General features: G+C 59.1%; 8 protein-coding genes across 8 annotated transcripts; 4 read left to right on the top strand and 4 right to left on the bottom strand.

Moving 5' to 3' along the window:
• The first annotated feature begins 132 nt into the window (after positions 1 to 132).
• FA10DRAFT_266838 (RNA-binding domain-containing protein) lies at positions 133 to 1,758 on the top strand. Its single transcript, XM_025521665.1, has 5 exons — positions 133 to 369; positions 435 to 444; positions 513 to 576; positions 672 to 897; positions 971 to 1,758. Exons 1-5 carry the CDS (start codon positions 235 to 237, stop codon positions 1,553 to 1,555), a joined length of 1,020 nt encoding a protein of 339 aa, XP_025377546.1. The 5' UTR covers positions 133 to 234; the 3' UTR covers positions 1,556 to 1,758.
• FA10DRAFT_301611 (hypothetical protein) lies at positions 1,737 to 3,598 on the bottom strand. Its single transcript, XM_025525008.1, has 2 exons — positions 3,224 to 3,598; positions 1,737 to 3,137 (listed from the first exon to the last, which is right to left on the bottom strand). Exons 1-2 carry the CDS (start codon positions 3,451 to 3,453, stop codon positions 1,820 to 1,822), a joined length of 1,548 nt encoding a protein of 515 aa, XP_025377545.1. The 5' UTR covers positions 3,454 to 3,598; the 3' UTR covers positions 1,737 to 1,819.
• A 444-nt stretch (positions 3,599 to 4,042) lies between these two features.
• FA10DRAFT_266836 (acyl-CoA dehydrogenase NM domain-like protein) lies at positions 4,043 to 6,115 on the top strand. Its single transcript, XM_025521664.1, has 5 exons — positions 4,043 to 4,214; positions 4,307 to 4,378; positions 4,459 to 4,526; positions 4,598 to 5,279; positions 5,351 to 6,115. The coding sequence occupies exons 1-5, from the start codon at positions 4,152 to 4,154 to the stop codon at positions 6,038 to 6,040; spliced, it is 1,575 nt and encodes a 524-aa protein (XP_025377544.1). The 5' UTR covers positions 4,043 to 4,151; the 3' UTR covers positions 6,041 to 6,115.
• A 239-nt stretch (positions 6,116 to 6,354) lies between these two features.
• On the top strand, positions 6,355 to 8,913 carry FA10DRAFT_241078 (MFS general substrate transporter). Its single transcript, XM_025519232.1, has 2 exons — positions 6,355 to 6,896; positions 6,961 to 8,913. The coding sequence occupies exons 1-2, from the start codon at positions 6,694 to 6,696 to the stop codon at positions 8,843 to 8,845; spliced, it is 2,088 nt and encodes a 695-aa protein (XP_025377543.1). The 5' UTR covers positions 6,355 to 6,693; the 3' UTR covers positions 8,846 to 8,913.
• Positions 8,914 to 9,114: 201 nt separating this feature from the next.
• Positions 9,115 to 10,742, top strand: FA10DRAFT_301608 (hypothetical protein). Its single transcript, XM_025525007.1, has 5 exons — positions 9,115 to 9,213; positions 9,307 to 9,498; positions 9,561 to 9,670; positions 9,739 to 9,948; positions 10,028 to 10,742. The coding sequence occupies exons 1-5, from the start codon at positions 9,210 to 9,212 to the stop codon at positions 10,604 to 10,606; spliced, it is 1,095 nt and encodes a 364-aa protein (XP_025377542.1). The 5' UTR covers positions 9,115 to 9,209; the 3' UTR covers positions 10,607 to 10,742.
• Positions 10,533 to 13,396, bottom strand: FA10DRAFT_266833 (hypothetical protein). Its single transcript, XM_025521663.1, has 4 exons — positions 12,806 to 13,396; positions 11,107 to 12,729; positions 10,868 to 11,028; positions 10,533 to 10,807 (listed from the first exon to the last, which is right to left on the bottom strand). Exons 1-4 carry the CDS (start codon positions 13,328 to 13,330, stop codon positions 10,747 to 10,749), a joined length of 2,370 nt encoding a protein of 789 aa, XP_025377541.1. The 5' UTR covers positions 13,331 to 13,396; the 3' UTR covers positions 10,533 to 10,746.
• Positions 13,397 to 13,607: 211 nt separating this feature from the next.
• On the bottom strand, positions 13,608 to 18,032 carry FA10DRAFT_110536 (hypothetical protein). The gene is made up of 2 exons (XM_025517867.1): positions 14,975 to 18,032; positions 13,608 to 14,912 (listed from the first exon to the last, which is right to left on the bottom strand). Exons 1-2 carry the CDS (start codon positions 17,852 to 17,854, stop codon positions 13,698 to 13,700), a joined length of 4,095 nt encoding a protein of 1,364 aa, XP_025377540.1. The 5' UTR covers positions 17,855 to 18,032; the 3' UTR covers positions 13,608 to 13,697.
• A 512-nt stretch (positions 18,033 to 18,544) lies between these two features.
• On the bottom strand, positions 18,545 to 19,762 carry FA10DRAFT_266831 (hypothetical protein). The gene has a single exon (XM_025521662.1). The coding sequence runs from the start codon at positions 19,494 to 19,496 to the stop codon at positions 18,738 to 18,740; it is 759 nt and encodes a 252-aa protein (XP_025377539.1). The 5' UTR covers positions 19,497 to 19,762; the 3' UTR covers positions 18,545 to 18,737.
• Positions 19,763 to 20,098: the final 336 nt, after the last annotated feature.

Genomic DNA, 20,098 nt, shown 5'->3' with positions numbered 1-20,098 from the left:
AGGGTTTTGTAATGATTCGCAATCCCATAGAATAGAATACGCTCGTGTGGTCCGTCTTCAACCCTCTGCGTCGTTTGTGTGTGGGAGACGCCTTCTTCTCTTCCTTTAAGTCCAGTCAATCACACCGACCCACTCAACTTTTCCCATCTCCTTCCAGTCCTTCAAGAGTCCGATCACGGCTCACCCTGTCCATTCCACCTGTCAACAAAGAGGTCCCGCAAGTTCATCTCCAACATGACCGACGCTGCCGTTGCTACGAACGAGGTCAAGATGAACCAGGAAGGTAACGTCGCCACTGCCCCTGCCCCCGGGCCTGGTGGTGCCGAGGCCCAGGCTAGTGCCACTGCTGCCGTCGACGACGCCATGAAGGTGAGAATGACTTGTTCAAACTGCTGTTTATAATCCACAGGCTGACCCCACCACTATCGTTTCAGGTCTTTGCTGGTGAGCGCACCGACGTCGCCTCTCTCGTCTTAATGTGTCCTTTTCATGCTGATCCAAGCTATGCACAGGCAACCTGGCCTTTGCCACGACGGAAGACGAGCTCAAATCGATCTTCTCCGAGGCTGGCGCTGTGTGAGTAGTTCCCACTTCTCCCACTCGAGGGTGTGATGAGGGTTTTGATTTATCGCGAGTGCGTGCGGCCGGGCTAAACATGCGTAATCACACAGCACTCAGGTCCAGATCATCAAGCGTGGCACTCGCTCCCTCGGCTACGGTTTCGTGACCTACGCCACCGAGGCTGAGGCGCAGAAGGCTGTGACGCTCCTCAACAAGAAGGAAATCGCTGGTCGCGAGATCAACGTCGAAGGTGCCAAGCCCCAGACGGAGGCCCAGGCGGCCGGTGCCGCCACCCGAGGAGCAAAGCGTACTCGTGGCCGCGGTCGTGGACGAGGAGTGAGTTGTGGAAGACAAAGAGCTAATGAGAAACAAAGGAGGAAAGGCTGATCTTCTTGCTGGATGTCTCAAGGGCGCTTCTTCCAGGCGACCTCGCAACGACGAAGGTGAAGAGGATCTCGAGGACCCCTTGGCGGAGAAGGCCGACGGCGAGGCGGCTGGCGTCAATGGCGAGGGCAAGGCGGCTCGCGCTCGCCGTGCTCGAGGCAAGAAGGAGGCCAACGGAGCCGCAGAGACGGAGGAGGGTGCTGCTGCTGCCGACAAGCCTGCACGCCAGCCTCGCAAGCCCAAGGGTGCTCCCCAGGGCGAGCCGAGCAAGACGCTCCTCTTTGTCTCGAACCTGTCCTTCAACGTCGACGATGACGCCCTCAAGGCGGCCTTTGATGGCTTCCAGGTCACGAGCGCAAAGGTTGTCAAGAGGCGCTTCGGAGGCCCTGGAGGCAGGACCGGAAGGAGCAAGGGCTTCGGCTTTGTCGACTTTGCCAGCGAGGCCGAGCAGCAGAGGGCCCTCAAGGAGGCTCACAACAAGACTGTCGACGGCCGCGAAATGTCGCTGAAGGTGGCCATCCAGGGCGACGACAAGAAGGATGACGAGACCGAGGAAAAAGTGGCCAAGGCCGAAGCTGCTGCCGATGCTGACCCTGCTCCTGCTGCCTGAGGCATTGCACACTTGCTGTCTCCTGCCTTTTCTTGTGCCCCACCTAAAGTGCTCTTGTATCCACACATCAAAAAAGAAAGGAGGGGAGGTTCTTTGGACTTGTTCATAGGCCCGACCTGTCCATTCTCATTCTGCTCAACCTCCTCCTCCCACCACCACCACCACCCTAAATAACAACTTAGCCTTTTCTCAACTGAATTGCCATGAAAGGGTCACCATTACAGAGTATGTGTATGTGTGCGTGTGTCTTGTGTAGAGTTCATCTCAGCCGTCAGCGGCGGCGTTGTAACCATCTCTCTCTTCGAGCTGCTCGAGGTATGCGAGGGCAAGGGCGATCCAGAAGCCAAGGTCGATGCCAAGGCACTGGACAGCGTGGGCCTGGATGGTGAGTCTGCCCTTTTGCTTAGCCTTCCAGAACCACCAGCCGGAGCGGTCCTCGAAGCGGAGCACCTCGATGCCCGGGCCTGATGCCTCTGCGCCTTGGCCGGAGCCTGTTCCAGGACCGCCTTCGCGTCCATGCATGCGTTCGTGCATAGGCGGCGGGTCGAGCCAACGCAAGGAAAACGTCTTGGAGGTGTCGATGGCCAGGGGAGGTCGGATGGGCTGGGGCATCAGCGACCAGGCCCACCGTGCCCACCCGAGCCGGTGGCCGCCCTCTGCGACGCGTCCGGGGGCCATCTGCGACTCGACGAGCCACGAGGCATTGGAGGCGCCCGAGCCGTCAGTGAGGAGAAAGTTGCAGGCGCGCGGCCGTTCCTTTCTCGAGCGCGGCGAAGACATCGATGGGGAGGGAGAAGGGGTGGAAGACGTGGAAGAAGGGGAGGGAGATGGGGAAGGAGAGGAGCCAGGGACGCGGCTGGATCGAACGGGGCTGCGGCCAGAGGGCGAGAGATTCTTGCGCGTCTTTGAAGCCTGCGACGAGCCGCGCGAGCCAAGCGCATGCGGGCTAGGTGGCTTGTGGTACGGCTGGTCGGCGTCCTCGAGTGGATGCCGAACCCCTCCGTGTCCCTCCTTATCTTTCTTCTCCTCGTCGCCTTCCTCCTCTTCCTCAACTACAATCGTAGGTGGCGCTATGCCATCCAATTGTGAGGACCTCGACACATGACGAGAGCCAGATGCTGAACCTGAAGCAGGGCCAGAGCCTGATATCGAGATGCCGGCGCTTCGTCGCCGAGCATGGCTGCTTCCTCGACCAGATGACCCTTCGACGTGAATCTCTCGTGCCGTCGAGCGGGCGGCTGGTGTGTCAGTATGCTCATGTTTAGGTGAAGATGCGCGCTCTTGTGCCTTTGTGGACGAGGTGACGGCCTCTTGCGGTTGATCAAGCGCAACAGTGGTGAATGCACCGCTCACCCTCGGCTCGTGACTGGTGCGTTGCGGCGGCTGCAGCGCACCTGAAGAAGACGGCATTCGGTCGCTCTCGATGAAGGTCCGTACATGCTTCAGCGCTCGGAGATCGATAGAGGTGCCAATCGTGAAAGTCAGAGGCGTGCTGCTTGGGTCAGCCGCTGCTGTTCTCGATGGTCGCAAGGGGATGGCTGAGCCAGGCGGCAGGAGTGGAGATCGTAAGTGCAGATACCATCTGGTGAGTAGCGATAGAAGGCGCGTCAGAAGTCATAAGATTGGTCAATGACAAAGGGGCAGCTTTCTTGATTCAGGAACACCCACCCTCGCACTGGCCGATGCGTTGTCCATGTGACGTGGGCGGTATTGGCATCGACAAGGCGGTCGACGATCTCGTCCTGGGGCGTCAAGGTCCTCTCGCGAAACCACCGCGGGCGTCTTGGCCCCTTTGCTTCTTGCTGCTGCGAGTCGCCTGCACCGACCTCGACGACCTGCAGCCTCAGGTCAGAGATCGACTCGGTGGCCGTCTCGACGTCGAAGCGCATCGTCTCCATAGTATCGATCTTTGTGATCACTTGCCCATCGCCATCATCGTCTCCTCTGACAGTGGAGATTGTCTGTTGCTTTTGCCTGTCGCGAAATAGAGTTGTCGGCGGAAAAACAAGAAGGGTCTCCGTTTTGTCACTGGGTTGTCTGGTGACGAACTTGCGAAAGTGCAATTCTGTCACTTTTATGCTTCTCCTTATTCAGCAGGGGTAATCCAAGTCAATCGCCCAGCCAAGCAGCTAGTGTCCTAGCTTGGGTTCTGCGCCTTGCTATACATGCGAATTGGTCATCATTTGCGGGGAAGGGGGGCTCAAGAATACACAAATTGGACAAAAGGAAAGAAAAGAAGGCAGATTTTTCCTCTTTGTTATTGGCCAGATAGCTCGGGGACTGAGATGGGATGCCTGGAGAAAAAAGACACGGCCCTGTCGACCGTAGCTCCGAGGGACGTGTTGAAAGCGAGCCTCTGCATTTATGCCCCTGCCCCGCGGCGCGGCCTTGCATTCTTATTCGCTGCCGCTCCAGCTTTTTCACCTTTCATGTAAAGGGCGACCCTAGGCCTGCCTACCTAGCTCACTGGCTCTATTTCAAAGCAAGCGCTATCCCCTCACTCCTCATCTCCTCACCATCACCTACTGCCTTTCTCCCTTCCCGTCCGTCTCCTTTGTTTCTTGCTCCCCTACACACAATCACAGCTCTTGTCAAGATGTCTGCCCAGACAGCCAACGGAAAGGAGGTTCAGTTCTACTCACGCGACGACGTTGCCAAGGTGAGCAGCGCCTTATCTCCTCTTACGATGCAGTCTGCTTTCGCATTGCATTACATCTGCTGAACATCGCCACACCTTTGGCTACATTACAGCACAACAAGCAGGGCGATGTCTGGATCGTCATTGATGCTACCATCTACAATGTGTCCAAGTTCGCTGAGCTTGTGAGTCGCGCTGCACCTTTCTCACCTCCTAAATAAGCCACAGAACCGCTCACTCTTCTCGACTTTTATTCGTCTTAAAGCACCCTGGCGGTGAATCGGTCTTCTACGACGAGGAGGTCGCTGGTCAGGAGTGCACGGAGACGTTCTTGTGAGTAGAGAGGCGCCTGATTTAACAGCTTAGAAGTGAATGCGTTTGCTGACGTAGTGAGCATCACCCAGCGGCCTTCACCGCCATGAGGTCCTGCTCAAGCCCGCGTACCAGCGGTTGATTGTTGGCAAGATCAAGGGCGAGGAGTCTGTCATCAAGGTGCCCGAGCCTGGCGCAGCGTCCAAGGTCCCCTACGCCGAGCCCATGTGGCTCACGCCCAACTACCACTCGCCCTACTACACCGACTCGCACCGTCGGTTGCAGAAGGCCATGCGTGCCTTTGTCGACGACCGCATTCACGAGGTGGCGCAGCGGTGCGAGGACAACGGCAAGCGACCCGACGTGGACCTCGTCCAGGAGATGGGTGCAAACGGCCTCAACGCCATGCGCATGGGCCCCGGAAAGCACCTCCAGGGACGAAAGCTGTTTGCCGACGTCAAGGCCGAGGAATTCAACTACTTCCACGAGCTCGTTATTACCCAGGAGCTTGTCCGCATGGGTGCTCGTGGTTTCGGTGACGCGCTCCAGGGCGGCATGGTCATTGGCCTTCCCCCTATCATGAACTTCGGTTCCGACGACTTGAAGAAGGAGATTGTCGAGCCCGTCCTGGCCGGCAACAAGTTCATCTGCCTTGCCATTTCGGAGGCCTTTGCCGGTTCCGATGTCATGGGCATCCGCACCACCGCCACCCTCACCGAGGATGGTGAGCACTACATCGTCAACGGCACAAAGAAGTGGATCACCAACGGTGTCGTGAGTGCATCTAGCCGGCTCTTGTTGACAACCACGATGTTCCGTAGCTGATCCCCATTATCCCTTTTAAGTTTGCCGACTACTTCACCACGGCTGTCAAGACTGACATGGGTTTCGCCGTCATCTGTGTGCCCCGCTCTTGCGGTGGCGTCGAGACCAAGCAGATCAAGACATCGTACAGCACCACGGCCGGCACGGCCTACGTCACCTACGACAACGTCAAGGTGCCCAAGAGGTACCTCGTCGGCGAAGACGGTCTTGGTATCCAGATTATTCTCTCCAACTTCAACCACGAGCGTTGGGTCATGTGCTGCTCGACGATTCGGGCGGCACGCGCCATGTGCGAGCAGGACATGCTCTGGGCCAACCAGCGAAAGGCCTTTGGCAAGCCCCTCAACGGACAGGCCGCTGTGCGCCAGAAGCTGGCCCAGTGCATCTCGCTTGCAGAGGCAGCTCAGAACTGGCTCGAGAGCGTCACGTACCAGATGTGCAACATGTCGTACAAGCAGCAGTCGCTCTTCCTCGCAGGACAGGTCGCTCTGCTCAAGTCATGGAGCACTCGCGTGAGCCACGAGGTGGCCGACGCCAGTGTCCAGCTGTTTGGTGGCCGAGGCCTCACAAAGTCGGGCATGGGTCGCTTCGCAGAGGAGTTCCACCGCACCTACAAGTTCGACGCCGTGTTGGGAGGCTCCGAGGAGATCTTGGCCGACCTGGGTATTCGCCAGGCGCTCCGTTTCATGCCCCAGGACCAAAAGCTCTGAGCAAATTTTCCTTTTATGTAGACTTTACCGCTCCTCTCCAACCCTCGTGGGGGTAATGACATCTTCTGCTCCGTCTGTCTGTCTTGTCGATATCAGATTGCCGGGTCTCCACCCCGCCGCTGGTTGAGTCTGACTCCACACTATTACCACTACTGCTATTGCTGTCCTGCTCCAGACGACTGGGAGATTCCATTTCGGTGCTATCTGATTATCGGAGACACACGCCATCACCCGCCATCAGTGTTGGTCACGTGTCCCGGCGCTCCGCCGGCCTGATGCTATTTTGCGAGACGGGTCTAAGTCAACCTAACCTAATCGGAGCCCCCTCTCTCTTTTCCTCTTCTCTCTCTCTCCCCGTCTGAAGCTAACTCAGCAAACTGGGGCACGGTCGCGTAATCGAGCAGTGCACCTGAAAGCAGGGCTGTGTGGGCAAAGTAGAGACGCAAGGCCCCCTGCCCAACCTGTCGATTCCACTCATCGACGTCCTCTCTGGCACGACTGCGACGCCCCCTGACGAGCGATATGAACTTGTAGCCTCACGCCTCCACGACTTTTCGCCAACACGACACGAGCAACAACATAGACGGCAGCAACAGCAGCAGCAGCAGCAGCAGTGGGAAACGGAGGAGGAAGACGAAGGGACGGATAGAGGGATGACGGCAAAAGGCCATCTGGAGTCGGCGCCCTTGCTCCAGGATCGCCAGGGCGAGGCGCCGGTGGGGGCAGCGGAGTCCCTCACCACGGCCACGGGGTCCAGACAGAGCAGGATCTCCTCGCCTGTGCTCAGCAGAAGGGAGCTGGCCGCGTCGGGCGACAACAAGGACGCGGCATTGGAGGCGTGGAAGAGGCGACGGCGGTGCGTCTTCTGATCTGCTTCTTCCTTCAACAGCAATGCTGACAAGCTCTGAACCACCTAATAGGTCCTACATCATCGTGTATTCTGCCATCTTTTGCGTCGCCTACGTCACCTCGCTCGATGCCAACACCGGCTTCCTGTACCTCAACTTTGCCTGCAGCGAGTTTGGCGCCCTGTCCTCGTTCAGCACCATTGCCATTGTCCAGCAGCTCTGTTTCGCAATTGCCAAGCCGCCCGTCGCCAAGGTCTCCGACGTCTTTGGCAGAGCAGAAGCATACCTCGTCTCCCTCTTCGTCTACGTCCTGGGCTACATCATCATCAGCACGGCACCCTCGCTGTCCAGGCTCATGTTTGGCATCGTGCTCCAGGCCACGGGTAACACGGGTCTGCAGGTGCTCCAGTCGATCATCATTGCAGACAGCACCACGGCCAAATGGAGGGGCCTTATCATCGGCATCGTCAACCTGCCTTACCTCGTCAATTTTGCTGTCGCAGGCCCGCTCGTCGAACTCGTCATGCGCACCCAAGGCTGGCGATTCGGCTTTGGCATGTGGACTGTCATCCTGCCCATTGCTGCTCTGCCGCTCCTCGCCACCCTCTTCGTCGGACAGAAGCGAGCGCGGCGTGCAGGATTGCTTACCACCAATCCTATTCGCGCTAGGAGCTTTGGGGCCGCCATCATCGAGTTGGCCCGTCAGATCGACGCCGTTGGATTGGCCCTCTTTTCGCTCGGCTTCTGCTTCATCCTCATACCCCTCAGCGAGGCTGGCCATGGGGCAAAAGCCATCGCTTCGCCTGCCGGTCTCCTCGGTACAGGTCTAGCGTTTCTGGTGCTCTTCATGCTCTGGGAATCGCGGGCTTCCGCTCCGATCCTACCATACCGATTCTTTACCAACACGGCCGTCGTCTGCGTCTGCCTTGTCGGTGTACTCGACTTTTGCAGCTTCTACATCAGCTGGACCTTCCTCAGCGCCTTTATTCAGATTCTCAAGGGCTGGGATCAGACAAAGACGGGCTACTTTGCCAGCACACAGAACGTCACCAGCACGTTGACGGGCATCCTCGTCGGGTGGAGCATGGCTGCCACGCGCAAGTACAAATTCCTCCTCGTCGCTGGAATCATCGTCAGGCTGCTCGGTGTGGCCATGATGGTCCGCTACCGCTCCTCGGGCTCGCCTACCTTTCTCCTCGTCCTCTGTCAGCTCTTGCAAGGCATCGGTGGAGGATCGGCCGCCATCACGATGCAGGTCGCCGTGCAGTGTGTCGTGCGCCACTCGGACGTTGCCATTGTCACGGCCATAGAGCTGCTCATGACCGAGTGCGGCGCCGCCATTGGCTCGGCTGTCGCTGGCATGGTCTTTTCTCAGGAGCTGCCAACCGCGCTGGCCATCCGCTTGCCAGATTTCTCGCCAGAAGAAATCGAAGTCGTCTTTGGAAGCCTTTCGGCCGCCCTTTCGTATCCATTGGGCAGCGAGACGAGGCAAGCCATCATCGAGGCCTGGGTCGCCGTCATGCATCGGCTCTGCATCATGGCATCCCTCATCCTTGTACCTGCCGTTTTCCTGGCGCTGGCGATTCCCGATGGGACCCTGCCCGACGTCCACCACCATTCGGCAGCCTCGCACCATCACTCCGGCAGCTCTCGACGCCACAACTCTTCGACGATTCGGCGATCGAGGAGCGCAACAAGACCGATCTCGGGCCCGCCGAGCAACCCCTACTCTGGAACATCATCCAATCACCGAAAGGCAGGCGGTGGCACTATGCCAAGGGGCGAGCACGAACGTCAGCCGCGAGCCTTGACGGTGCATGCCACCGAGGGCAGACATGTCTCGTCGCTCTTTCTGGTTCCTCCGCCGAGTGGAGACTCGTCTGAAGGAATCAGGCATGTTTCTGATCCGATTCCCTCTTCAAGAAGCGAGAGCGATCGAGACATAGAAGACTTGTGATCATGTAGTACTATTAGCATTCGCATCAATAACCCTTACTCATGATTCTTCTCTTCATCACGAAGAGAAAAAACAAAAGTCAGTGGGAGGCAGTGAAAGAGTGCGGTGTGCTCGGCGCAAAAGCTAAAGGCCCGAGAAAAGACGAAGCAAAGATGCAATTTTCATAGCGCGCGCGTGTGTTTCTCGTCTCCAAATTTGCCCTTCATCTGGGTTGTGCGCGGACGCAGCGAGCCCCGTCATCGCCGTCGCTCCTCACCACCATCGACGCCATCGCCGCCTTCGCTTCGGAATCAAAAGGAAGCTCCTTCTCAGGCTAGAACCATCCCATTCTCAACGCCTCGTCTGGTGCGGGCTGCACGTAGGCATGAGTGAGTGCCCCCCCTCCCCCTTGCCCCGTCTGTCTAAAAAAATCGTACCATGACTCCTACTGACTGCGGTGCCCATGGCTCATTTGATGGCAGTGGACGACCTGAGCAGTAACTCGTCCGACTATGCCGCCAACAGCTGGGTGACATGGTTCCTCAGCACAAAGGGCAACGAGTACTTTTGCGAAGTCGATGAGGACTACATCCTCGATCGGTTCAACCTCACCGGCCTCAATGGCGAGGTGCAGCACTACCCGCAGGCCCTCGACCTCGTCACGGACGCCCTTGGTGAGTCGTGAAGCCCGGATAGCTCCTTGCCATGAAACAGTGCTGAGCATGTGTGTGAGCAGAAGACGATCTGGACGATGAGGCGAGAGACTACATCGAGGCGCAAGCTCGGCTGCTGTACGGTCTCGTCCATGCCCGGTACATCATCACAACACGCGGACTCGCAAAGATGGTAGGTGCTACACCCCTTCTTCTGACCTCCTCCGCCCACCTGTTGACCTGGTCTCGCTTTGACAACAGCTCGAAAAGTACAAGCGTGCCGATTTTGGTCGCTGCCCGCGGGTCCTGTGCTACCAACAGGCGCTTCTTCCCGTCGGCTTGTCCGACCAACCGTTCCAAAAGGCCGTCAAGCTCTTTTGCCCGCGCTGCGAGGACATCTACAGCCCAAAGTCGAGTCGGCACGGCACAATCGACGGCGCCTTCTTCGGCAGCACCTTCCCACATATGCTCGTGAGTCCTTCGCACCTCGCACGTTCCTTCGAAAGTGAGCTGACTGGAGATTGGGCTGGCCCCATCCTGGTCAATGAAGTTTATGGTGTATCCGCACATGCTGCCGAGCAAGTCGCAGACGTCGCAGTCGCCCTTCTTGCTGTCCCAAGGTGCTGGCTCTTCGAATCGGACGAGCCACGATGGGGGAGTACCAGGCGGTGGGGTTGGTGGGACAGGCGGCCCAGGTGGGAAATTCATGCAGGATGGAACTGGGGCCGGAGGACAGCAAGGGGATGGCGACTCGCCCACCTCTAGCTTCTCGCCGTTGGCAGCTGGCCCGGGCGGCTCGGCGCAACAGGGTGGGGCAGGGACAGGAAGCGGCAACGGGCTGATCCCGGGAGCAGGCGCAGGCGCAGGAACGGCGGGCGGAGGTGGATCGGGCCCAGCAGGGGCGCCGGGCGGATCGACGGCGAATGCAGCGCTGAAGGTGGAACGCTATCGACCGAGAATCTTTGGCTTTCCCACTCATGAGACGGCAAAGCTTCATCGATGGCAGGAGAGGCAGCGGGATATCCAGATTGAGCGGCTCGAGAGGGCAGAGGCGGGCGTCGTCATCAGTGCCGCGCCCGACGCGGGTGTGGGCCCAGAAGCAAGGACGGGGACTGGGGGTCTGGATTAGACCAGCGCAAAGGGACCATGAAACCAGATACTATGTCATCTATCCATCACACTAGGCTCAAAAGACACGATAAAGGAGGCATGGCTCTCTCTCTATATCTCTGTCATCTGCCACAATTAAACATGTATTGACAAGTGGGATCAGTGTGCCGCAGGATCCAAGGCAGTGTCTGCGCTGATTGTAGTGGTTGATCCACCAAAGCTGTTCGTCTCGCCTGTCAGCTCTATTGCCAGCGACGGGCTTCTTCGCAAGACGACTCACTTGAATTCCAGCTCAAAGAGCATGGCAAAGACGAGAATGTGCAAGCAGACGGCGTAGGCGATGAAGAGGAGTCTCATCCTTCGGTGGCCAAGCACGACTCTTGTCAGCATGTGCAGGACCCGCTCGAGTGGATTGAGCGAGTTGAGCGCACGATTTTGCTCCTGTGTGTATGAAAGAGTGAGGTGCGGTGTTAGTGAGATGATCCTTCATTTGGGCCCGAGAGTGTTCATTCCACTCACATTGCCCCTGAAACGTTCAAAGGGGTTCATGGCGGCTTCGTACTTGTCTCGGTACTTTTCCTCACCCCTGCCTAGCCCCGTCCTCGGTGCAGGTGCTGCGGGCGGGTAGGCTCCAACGTCGTTTCGTGCAGACACATTGACGATCCTCGCGTCGGGATAATGATTTCGTACCGAAGAAGATGAGGCCCCTGCGTCGTTTGACGTCGAGCTGTACGCTTGCAGATATCTGACTTTCTCATAGAGACTCAAGTTGTCCGCCTGGAGTGTCTTGACCTCATTGCGAAGCTCCGTAATTGTCTCAAATTGACGTCGAAGCTCTTCCTCCAGCTCAGCGTTTCTCGCGCGGAATCGGTCACGCTGACCGGTAATGATGGGTAAAATGCTCGAGTCTGAGGAGCCTGCATTCGTGCTAGAGGAAGCTGCTGGTGTAGGCTTTGTCTCGAAAGGAATCGGGTCGTTCTTGACTTCCCTCTGCTTGCTTGAAGATGAGGAAGAAGAAGCCTCACCACCAATGCGATCCATCTCTGCCAGGGCCTCCTCAGCGCTCATCGACGACGTCTTCTTAGACTTCCCATCGCCAGGTTTCATGTTGACAAGGTCATCCTCGAGGCGTTCATTGAGACTCTTAAGCCTCTTTACCTCGCTTCTCAGGCCTTCGAGCTCCTTCGTGGTCGAGGCCGACGCATTGCTGAGCTCGCCCTGCGATACACGCATCGTCGCCAGCTCGTCCTGCAGCTGCTTGTTCTTCTCGATCAACAAAGCCTCGAGCGGCTTTGCGGTGGCCTTTTCCTTTCGCTGCTGCGCATCATCGCCGTTTTCTCCGCCTCCTCGGCTGAGCACGTCGTCATCGTCCTCTTCCTCTGCACCGGCCGAGAACTCGACATATTTGAAGATATCGAGCTCCCTCTTGACCTCGTCGTAGTCTGCCATCTGCCTGACCTTCTCCCTCAGACCCTCGTTCTCCCGTTCCCGCTCCTTGGCCACCCTCTCTGCCTCTCTCGCTCTCCTCTCGAGCTCTTCTTGGCCTTGTTTAGCTCGCACGCTCTCGTCTTCAAACAGCTTTGTTAGCCTCCTCGCCTCCTCCTCGCTCTCGATCCGCTTCGCCTCAGCCTCTTGCAGCTTGGCTTCGTCGGCCGACCCGCTCTTGACCTTCTCCATCTCCTCTCTCAGCTGCTCATTCCTCCTCTCGACGCTCTGCAGCCTTTCGGTCGTCCTTCTCAGCTCCTCGCTGACCATGTCGAGCTCCTCGAGCCTGCCGCCCGTCTCGCCTCTCTCGACATCTTCTCCATGCTCCAGCAGTCTCTCCGTTGCCCGGGCATGGCTCTGTCTAAGATCCCGCAGCTGCGTCTGAGCCACGTTCAATGCCCTCGTCAGGTCCTCTTCCCGCGCCACCTGGTTCCTCCATCTCTCGTCCCACTTTGCGCTCAGCTCGGCCTCAATCGCGCCACGCTGCTCCGTCGCGCGCGACTCCATCCCCGACTCGAGCCGGGCGATGCGCTCCTGCAACCGAGACCGTTCTGCCTCGATGGCCGGCAGCTGCGTCTGCAACGAGGCATTGTCGAGCGAGAGCTGCGTCACCTGCCCACGCAGCGTCTCGAGGTCTGCGAGTGTCGCCGTTTGTTCCTGAGAGACTCGCTTTGTCAGCTTTTGTGCCTACTTGATGTGCAGCCGAGTGCAAGAGCCACAGGTCGCGACTCACCACGACGGCCTCGAGGATCGGGTATGGATCCGAGGCGTCCTTCAGCCGGTCCCGGACACCTAGAACGGCATTCTCGGCACTCTTTGCCCGCTTCGTCAGCTCGTCAATCTCGGACTGGTAGGCCTTGAGCAGCGCCTTGAGCTTCGCCTCGCGCTGCTCGTCCTCTTCGCTGGCCATGGCCACCGCCGTGTCGGCGTCGCCCGGCACGGCCCGCTTGGCCTTTTTGAATTCGCGCGTCTGCTCCGCGAGGCGCTTGCGGCTGACGAGGGCCTCGCGCTGGCCTTCAACAAGCTTCGGGCAGAGCGTCTCAAAGTACGTCTGAATCGACGGCAAATTGATCTCGCGCCACGTCGTCAGACTCGTCGAGAAGTCGACTTCAGCCCCCGCGGACGCCGCCGTAGCCGTGGCATCTGCGTTGGTCGTCGTCGCCGCTGCAGTGCCATTCGCCTGGCCTTCCGCTCGGCCCGCGTCCGAGTCTGGTTGTCTGCCGCTGATGAGCGCTGCTTCGACAAGGTGATCGGCCATCGTACAAAGGACCAAGCCTCCTCAGATCCAGACCAGATTGCTGAATGTTCTTGATGTGTCGGTCGTTTAGCAGCAAGACAAACAGGAACGAAAAAGCCCGTGCGGACTCCACACGTGTCTGAGAAACAGATGGAGACCACTACCGTACCGGTACCCAGCGTTTTCACAAGGCATGGCAAGAATGACATTGAAGCAGAGAAGAAGCTTTTGTGTGTGTGTGTTTGCGTTCGAGAGTGAGTGAGTGAGTCTGTCTTGTCTTATCTTGTCTGTTCGTGCTGTTATGATGAAGCTATGCAAAGAATGAATACCGCAAAAGGCCGGACTGTTTGTTGATGTAGAGATAATTTACGCATGTGTCTCCATTCAGTTACCGGAGCGCTGCCTTTTCCCACATTGTCCGGACCTGATCAACCTGGATGGGGGCGTCGTCGACGCCGTCGCCCGTGCTGTCACCGTGCCTCTCCCCACTTTCAGCAGCTCGTTGATGCGATGGTAATGGCTTGGCTGACTGCGGCTGTTTTACGAGATCTTCCGCTAGGGAGCTCTGACTGGCATTGTTGGACCTGAGCCGATGGCCGCTGCCGCTGCTCCCACCGCTCACGCTGGTCTTGAGTCCGTCTCCCCGACTGGACCAGAACCTGCCTGAGCCAGACGTTGGCGGCCGTGGTCGGTCCAAGGCCCCAACGCCACCGCCACTGCCTGCCCTGCTCCGGATTGAATCACCGCTCGTCGAGGCTGCAATGCTCGGCGTCGCATGGCTCCCGCTCGAGCCTGCGCCACTGCCCGTGTTGGCACCAAGTGACGTCGTCCAGCTGTCTTCGAGCGTAGCTCGACTGTTGATGGAGTCACGATCAGAGTCGAAATCGCGCAGCCTCGGTGAGCTGGCACCGTGAAAGGCGCTGTCGTGATGACGCAGGTACGAGGAAGCCAGTGATGCCTGCGACGGTGGCTTGCTCATCACGCCGCTTCCTCCGCTCGCCAACGTTCTCGAAGCAGAGGGAGAGTTGGACGAGGGGGAGAGGCCAATGATGGAGTTCTGCCTCGAGCGAATGAAGCGGGACGCAATCGGTGGCGCCCTCTCGTCTTCGAGGTCGCTGTCCCATGAGAACGATGTCGCTGGGCTATTTGTAGCGGAGCCAAAGGCTAGTCCACCAAATTCTGATGCTGGTCGCACGGAGTTGTTGTGCGAGACGCCAGCCGCATTGATCGTTGGCGAGCCGTGCTGAGGCCGTCGGAGTGTCATGACGCTGCTCGATGATTTGCGCTTGTTCAGGTCCGTGATCGTGGCAATGCTCAATCTCTTCGAAGGGTCTCCACCGTCGTCGTCACCATCTGGTCCAGGTACAATCCGTGCACTTGAGCCAAGTAGAGGGCTCGTAGAAGGTCTCTGTGATGGTTTTCGAGCGATTCGCGAAGCCCGCCTGGTCTGTCCCCTTTCGAAGGGCAATGTGGCGTCGAGCGCATCGTCTGGACCAGGGCAGCTAGTGTTGAAGAGGATTGCACGACATTCGACCAGTGCTCGAAGCATGATGACCGACAACGACAGCGTTGGTGCCAGAACCAGGCAGAGATTCGTCAAGGGCTGTTCGTCGCACCATCATCAGCGAAATTTGCTCAAGATTTTAATGCACTTCTGCCACTCACCATCCTCGTCTTTTGCACGACATCGGGCTGGACCAGATCAGAAAGATGCATCGCAAGCTCACGGAGCAGATACCAGTTGGCCGCCGGGAGTCTGTCCATGAGGGGTGCGATTGCCCTTGCGACTTTGACATGGAGAGGCTCGCCGTCGTCCGAGAGGGACGTGCGCAAGGTTTTGTCTCGACTGTGATCAGTCGATGCGCTGGGGTCGCCGACGAGGGCCAAACCGCTCACGTCCTTGGAAGCACGATTGAACTCATCAGCCAACCCAGGCGGTAAAAGATTCTCGGGAAGGTCTCGCAGGTACGACTTGAGCAGGCTGCAGACGCTGTTGAGGTCCAAGTCGGCCGGTCCAACGTCGGCGAGCTCGAGGTCAGGCACAGCATTGCTGCTCGCACCGGGCGCCATGGTGGGCCCATCAAAGATCATGCGGAGCTTGGCCGTGTGGGAGCTGCGTCCAGACAGGCGATAGATGCCCTCTTCGTCCATGCCCCATCTCTCCACAGCCTCGATGCAGCGCACGACGACAGCGGGCAGGTACTTTGACCGGGCCACCTCCCTGGACACGGCCTTGCGCTGCATGTGCAGTGACTGCCGAAGCGACGAAGCGGTGGAAGATCTGGGCGAGGCGAGTGGCGACAAGACCGGCAGGTCTACCTTGAATTCGGAGCCGAGATCGAGGGCAGAGAGCTCAGCTGAGATTTGCTCGCTGGACATTGAGCTTCTCGAAGAAGAAGAAGAAGAGGAAGTCGGACCGTCTTTGGTGGGCACACGTCCCAGTCGGCTTCTGAGCACTGCCTCTCGGAGTGGCATGCCAAACACACCAGGGTTGTTCGGTCCAGCACTGGCAGAGCCCGATATGCCCTGCTCCATGGCGCGCTGCGCGCCTGACGCCCTCGACTGTGAGCTGGGTGCATCGGGAAGCGAGAGCCAGAGTTTGGTGGCGTCGTTGCACTGTGCCAAGCTAGCCATCCCACCTCCATGCACCCTCCGACCACCGGCGGTTAATGACGTAGGAGAGGGAATCGACGAGGACCGGTCTGCGCTCCAGTTCTTCATGAAGCCCCACCCTCGTTTCCCAACGGCGACACCCATACCCCCTAGTTGCTGACCGAGGGACTGAAGCGCACCACCACCAACACCTGTGCCTCCTCCTGATCCACCTCCTCCCGCTGCGACTCCTGCCCCAGTGCTGTAGTTGCCGCTGCTGTTGGCTGTCAGCCCCTGGCCACTCGAGGAGCCGTCGAGCATGTCCCGCTTCACTTGTCGCTGAGGGGGCGGCACGAAGGTAAAAGCCTGGTTGGGCGAGGCCAACGGGCTAGACTGGGCCTTTTCCAGAGTGGGACTCTGTCGCGAGCCAAGTAGGGACGGAGGGCGTCGAAGGACGCTTTGGGATGCCGAGCGGTTCCTGACCTCGTATAGTAACGGGGAGTGTTGTTGTTGATACTGTTGCTGTTGCTGTTGTTGTTGTTGTTGTCTCAGTGGAGAGGACGGTTGCTCAGCCGATGTTGCCGAGGCAGGCGGCCTCGTGTCCCAGGCCGAGCGCATCAGGCCCTGGTCCGGTCCCGGTGCCGACCTCGGTCCTGCAGCGTGGGCCTGGAAGGGCGTGGCGCTCAGTGGTGGAGGCAGAGGCCGTCGCTTGGGCGGAGCACGAGCTGAGATGGAAGACGAGGCCGTGGCGGAAATTGTGTTGAGGAACGGTGAGGCGGCCGATGATGAAGGGCTAAAAGGGCTTCCACTCGTTGGGTGCGGCGGGTGCGACGACGACGACGGCGGCGGCGGCGGCGGCGGCGGCGGCCCCTGCGCGTCTTCTCTGCTGCTGCTACCGCTGCTGCCGTGCCCTAGAAATTCCGACGCTGGGTCTCGCCGGTACCGCTCGACCTTGGTCAGAAAATCGTCCTGGCCGGCGCCCGGCAGGCGAGCGGGCACACTTGGCCGGTCGTGCTGGACGAGTGGCGATGAAGCGCTCAGCACGGCAGGCTCCTTGCCAATGACATAGACGGGGTCGGTGGGGAGAGGCGCGCCTGGCCTCTGTGCATGCGGCGCGCCGTCGCTGCCCTTGAGCTTCTTCGTCATTGCTCCGCGGAAATGCCCTCGCGAAAAGGGAGGTGGACGGCCCTCAGCATTGCTACTCAAAAAGTCCTCGTTGCCGCCACCACCAATTCCACCGCCGCCCCCGCTGCTGCTGCTGCTGCTGCTGCTGCTTCTCTCGCTCTCGTTTTCGGTGTTTTGAGAGTCATAGAAGCCCAGGGCTGATCGGGACCGGGCCCTTGTCTCGAGGACCTCGATGCCCTCAGCCGTGTCGAACAGCTGCGTGCTCCGATTCCGGCTGAGATCCAGGCTGGGCCTCGCTTCCCTGCTCTGCTGCGAGGACGCGGTGCGATACTGCAACGGCGAAGTGACCTTGCCGAGGCCGTATCCAAATCGGTTCACGCTGCGTTCACCGAGCCAGCTGCTGCTGCTGCTGCTGCTATTAGTACTGCTCGTCGCTGCACCGGCATCGGTGCCGAGAATGGACGCAGAGGTGTCACTGCTGCTATTGCTGCTGTTGTTGTTGTTGTTGTTGTTACCGGTGAGCAGCGATATGCTGAGCGACTTTGGCTTCTTGACCCTCAGTGCCGCCGGCTTCGGCGGCTTCGAGGGCACCGGCGACTTTGAAATTGAAGCCGCTTGCGCCGCAGACGAAGACGATGACGATGACGACGAGCCACCCTCGCCTCTGCCTCCTTCACCAGTACGGCCAGCGGCGGCAGAGGAAGACGAGGAGCCAAAAGTCGAGCTGAAGAGGGGTGTCGTCGGGCGGCGGAAAGGCCCAAAGCCAGGCGACTTGGGCGGTGGTGGCTGCGAGGGCCCCGACGGGTAGAGCCTCTGGTTCGACGACATTGCAACTGCCTTTGGCGGGGGGTCCCCCTTCTATTGGCGCCTGTTCCCCCCCTTGTCAGATACAGAAAAGAAAGGGGGGAAAGAAAAAGCTAGCCTGACGAAGCGAGAGGCCGGTGGGGTCGCCAGTTGTCACTAGATCATCTGTCTCAAGGCTTCCGCGCGACGCACAGAGAGGTGGTGTCTGATAAGCTCTGAGTCCGCAACGCTAGCGTGGACGAGCCTCTTGTCAGCCCAGCCGAGTCAGGGAGAGAGGCGGGGCGAGAAGAGGGGTCCTGTGGGCGGGGTGAAAAGGAGTGTCGTGGGAGGAAAGGGAGAATGAAAACGCTCGAACGCGGGCCCACTGGCATGCGACACAACTTATGAACGGGCCCTTTTCCTTCTTTGTCGTCGGCGTCCTCTCCCCTCTCTGTGTCTGTCGGCAACCTTTCCCAAACGGGTTGCCTGGATAGACAATGACCAAAAGAGACGGAAAATGAGCGCCGAGAGCCGACCTGGGCGACTAGTGCTGCAGTGGGGATCGACGAGGGAGTGATGGGAAGAAAAAGGCTAAAAGAAAGCCAAATTTCAATTGTCCAATCTCGCCTCTCCCGGGGAAATCAAACAAATAATCGCTGCCGTGTGCCTTGCCAAGGGAGAGCCAGAGGTGACAAATCGAGACAGTACTACACTACTGTACAGTACAGTACTTATTGACCGCATGGTGAATGGAATGAAAATTCGAGATAAAGCGGCCCAGGCGGGAGCTAGCGAGATGGCTACATGCATACATTGAGTGTACAGAGACAAGGAGGCTGATGTTGTCAGAAACGTCATGGTAGAGTCGAAATAGGTGTCCAATCCCATCTAGGCGAGGAAAAGTGCCTGTGCCCGTAGCGCAATCGCATTAGTCTGACTGGTCCATGACGGCCCGCACTGCGCTCGTGTTGAGGAAGCGGGCCATCCTCGGCTCGACAAACAGGGCTTTGCTCTCGACGAGCGTGTTGCCCTGGAGGTCCTTCATCGTGCCCTGCACCCACGCCTTTCTCCCCTCGGCCTCGACGAGGCGCGTCTCGACGACGACAAACTGGTCGGCCCGGACCGGCTTGCGGTAGTCGATTTCGAGGTGCGCCGTGACACCGATCTTGTTGGGGAGCGAGTAAAAAGCTGTGCGGGCCAGTGTCTCGTCGAGCACCGTGGCGAGGAGGCCGCCGTGGATGAGACCGTCGTGTCCGCAGACGCTTCTGCCCAGGTGCAAAAAGGCAAACGCATCGCCCTTGGTCCCACCCAGCGTTCTCGCGCCGTGGGCCGTGAGGGAGAGCACCAGGGGCGGTACCGCAATCATTCCTGGGCCCCGAAGGCTGCCGGCCGTGAGCGAGTGCTGGGCCTTGTTGGCGGGGAATTTTGCATAGGGCCTCGAGATATAGTAGTGTGCCACTTGCTCGTTCCTGTCCGTGTTCCTGTCGTCGGGCAGCTCCGTCGCGGGGCTGGTCCCCTTCTTGGCCGCCGAGGGAGCAAGGTCAGGCTTTGATGCGCGACTCGCGCTCGCTGCCAGCTTCTTGACCAGGGGCAGCTCCGTGATGGCCTTCTCCACCTTGGCCGTGTACGCTCGCCCTTCGTCCGAGTCCCGCGCCGGCGCCGGGCCCACGGGGCGCGGATAGGCCATCGTGACCATTGCCGGCGGGTACAGCGACCCGACAAAGTAGCTCGCTGTCCCGACGAGGCCGATGGAGAGCAGCCATCTCACCGCTCCACCGCCAGAAGATTTCGGAGACGGGGAAGGGGGAGGAGGAGTAGAAGGGGACGCCGTCGATGCTAGCCGCCTTTGCGCATCCCTGGACGGACACTGCCGGCACGACGCTCCAAGACGCGCGCCGAGGCCAACACTGCGGCGCAATGACATGACTGCTGCACTCCTTCGACAGCGTCGTGTTCGTGTTCGCGATCGTGTTCGTAGTGCTGGCCTGTAGCTCTGCGATTTGAGGCAAGAAGCCACACCAAAAAAATAAAGACCAACAACAGGCACGAGGAAAGAGAGAGCGTGCCAGGCCACACAAAATTCCCCAAACCCTAATCCAATTTCGGTCCGGCTGTGGTGCCGGAGGCCGCCGAGAATGGGTGCGACCGTCATTGTCGAACTAAGACTCATTTGCAGTCGCACTGTCATTCAGAGCACGTGCATTGCTGATAGCAGCGTCGTTACGGCGCTGTGAGGTGCTTCCTCACACTCTGTGCAGCAATCTGTTCCGAGTGTCGAATGGCTAGAGT

The sequence above is a fragment of the Acaromyces ingoldii genome, assembly GCF_003144295.1.
Source record: "Acaromyces ingoldii strain MCA 4198 unplaced genomic scaffold FA10scaffold_3, whole genome shotgun sequence".
In the NCBI taxonomy this organism is placed as follows: Eukaryota; Fungi; Basidiomycota; class Exobasidiomycetes; order Exobasidiales; family Cryptobasidiaceae; genus Acaromyces; species Acaromyces ingoldii.
Note: the sequence above shows the minus strand (reverse complement) of the source record. Positions and strands in the feature narration are given on the sequence as shown.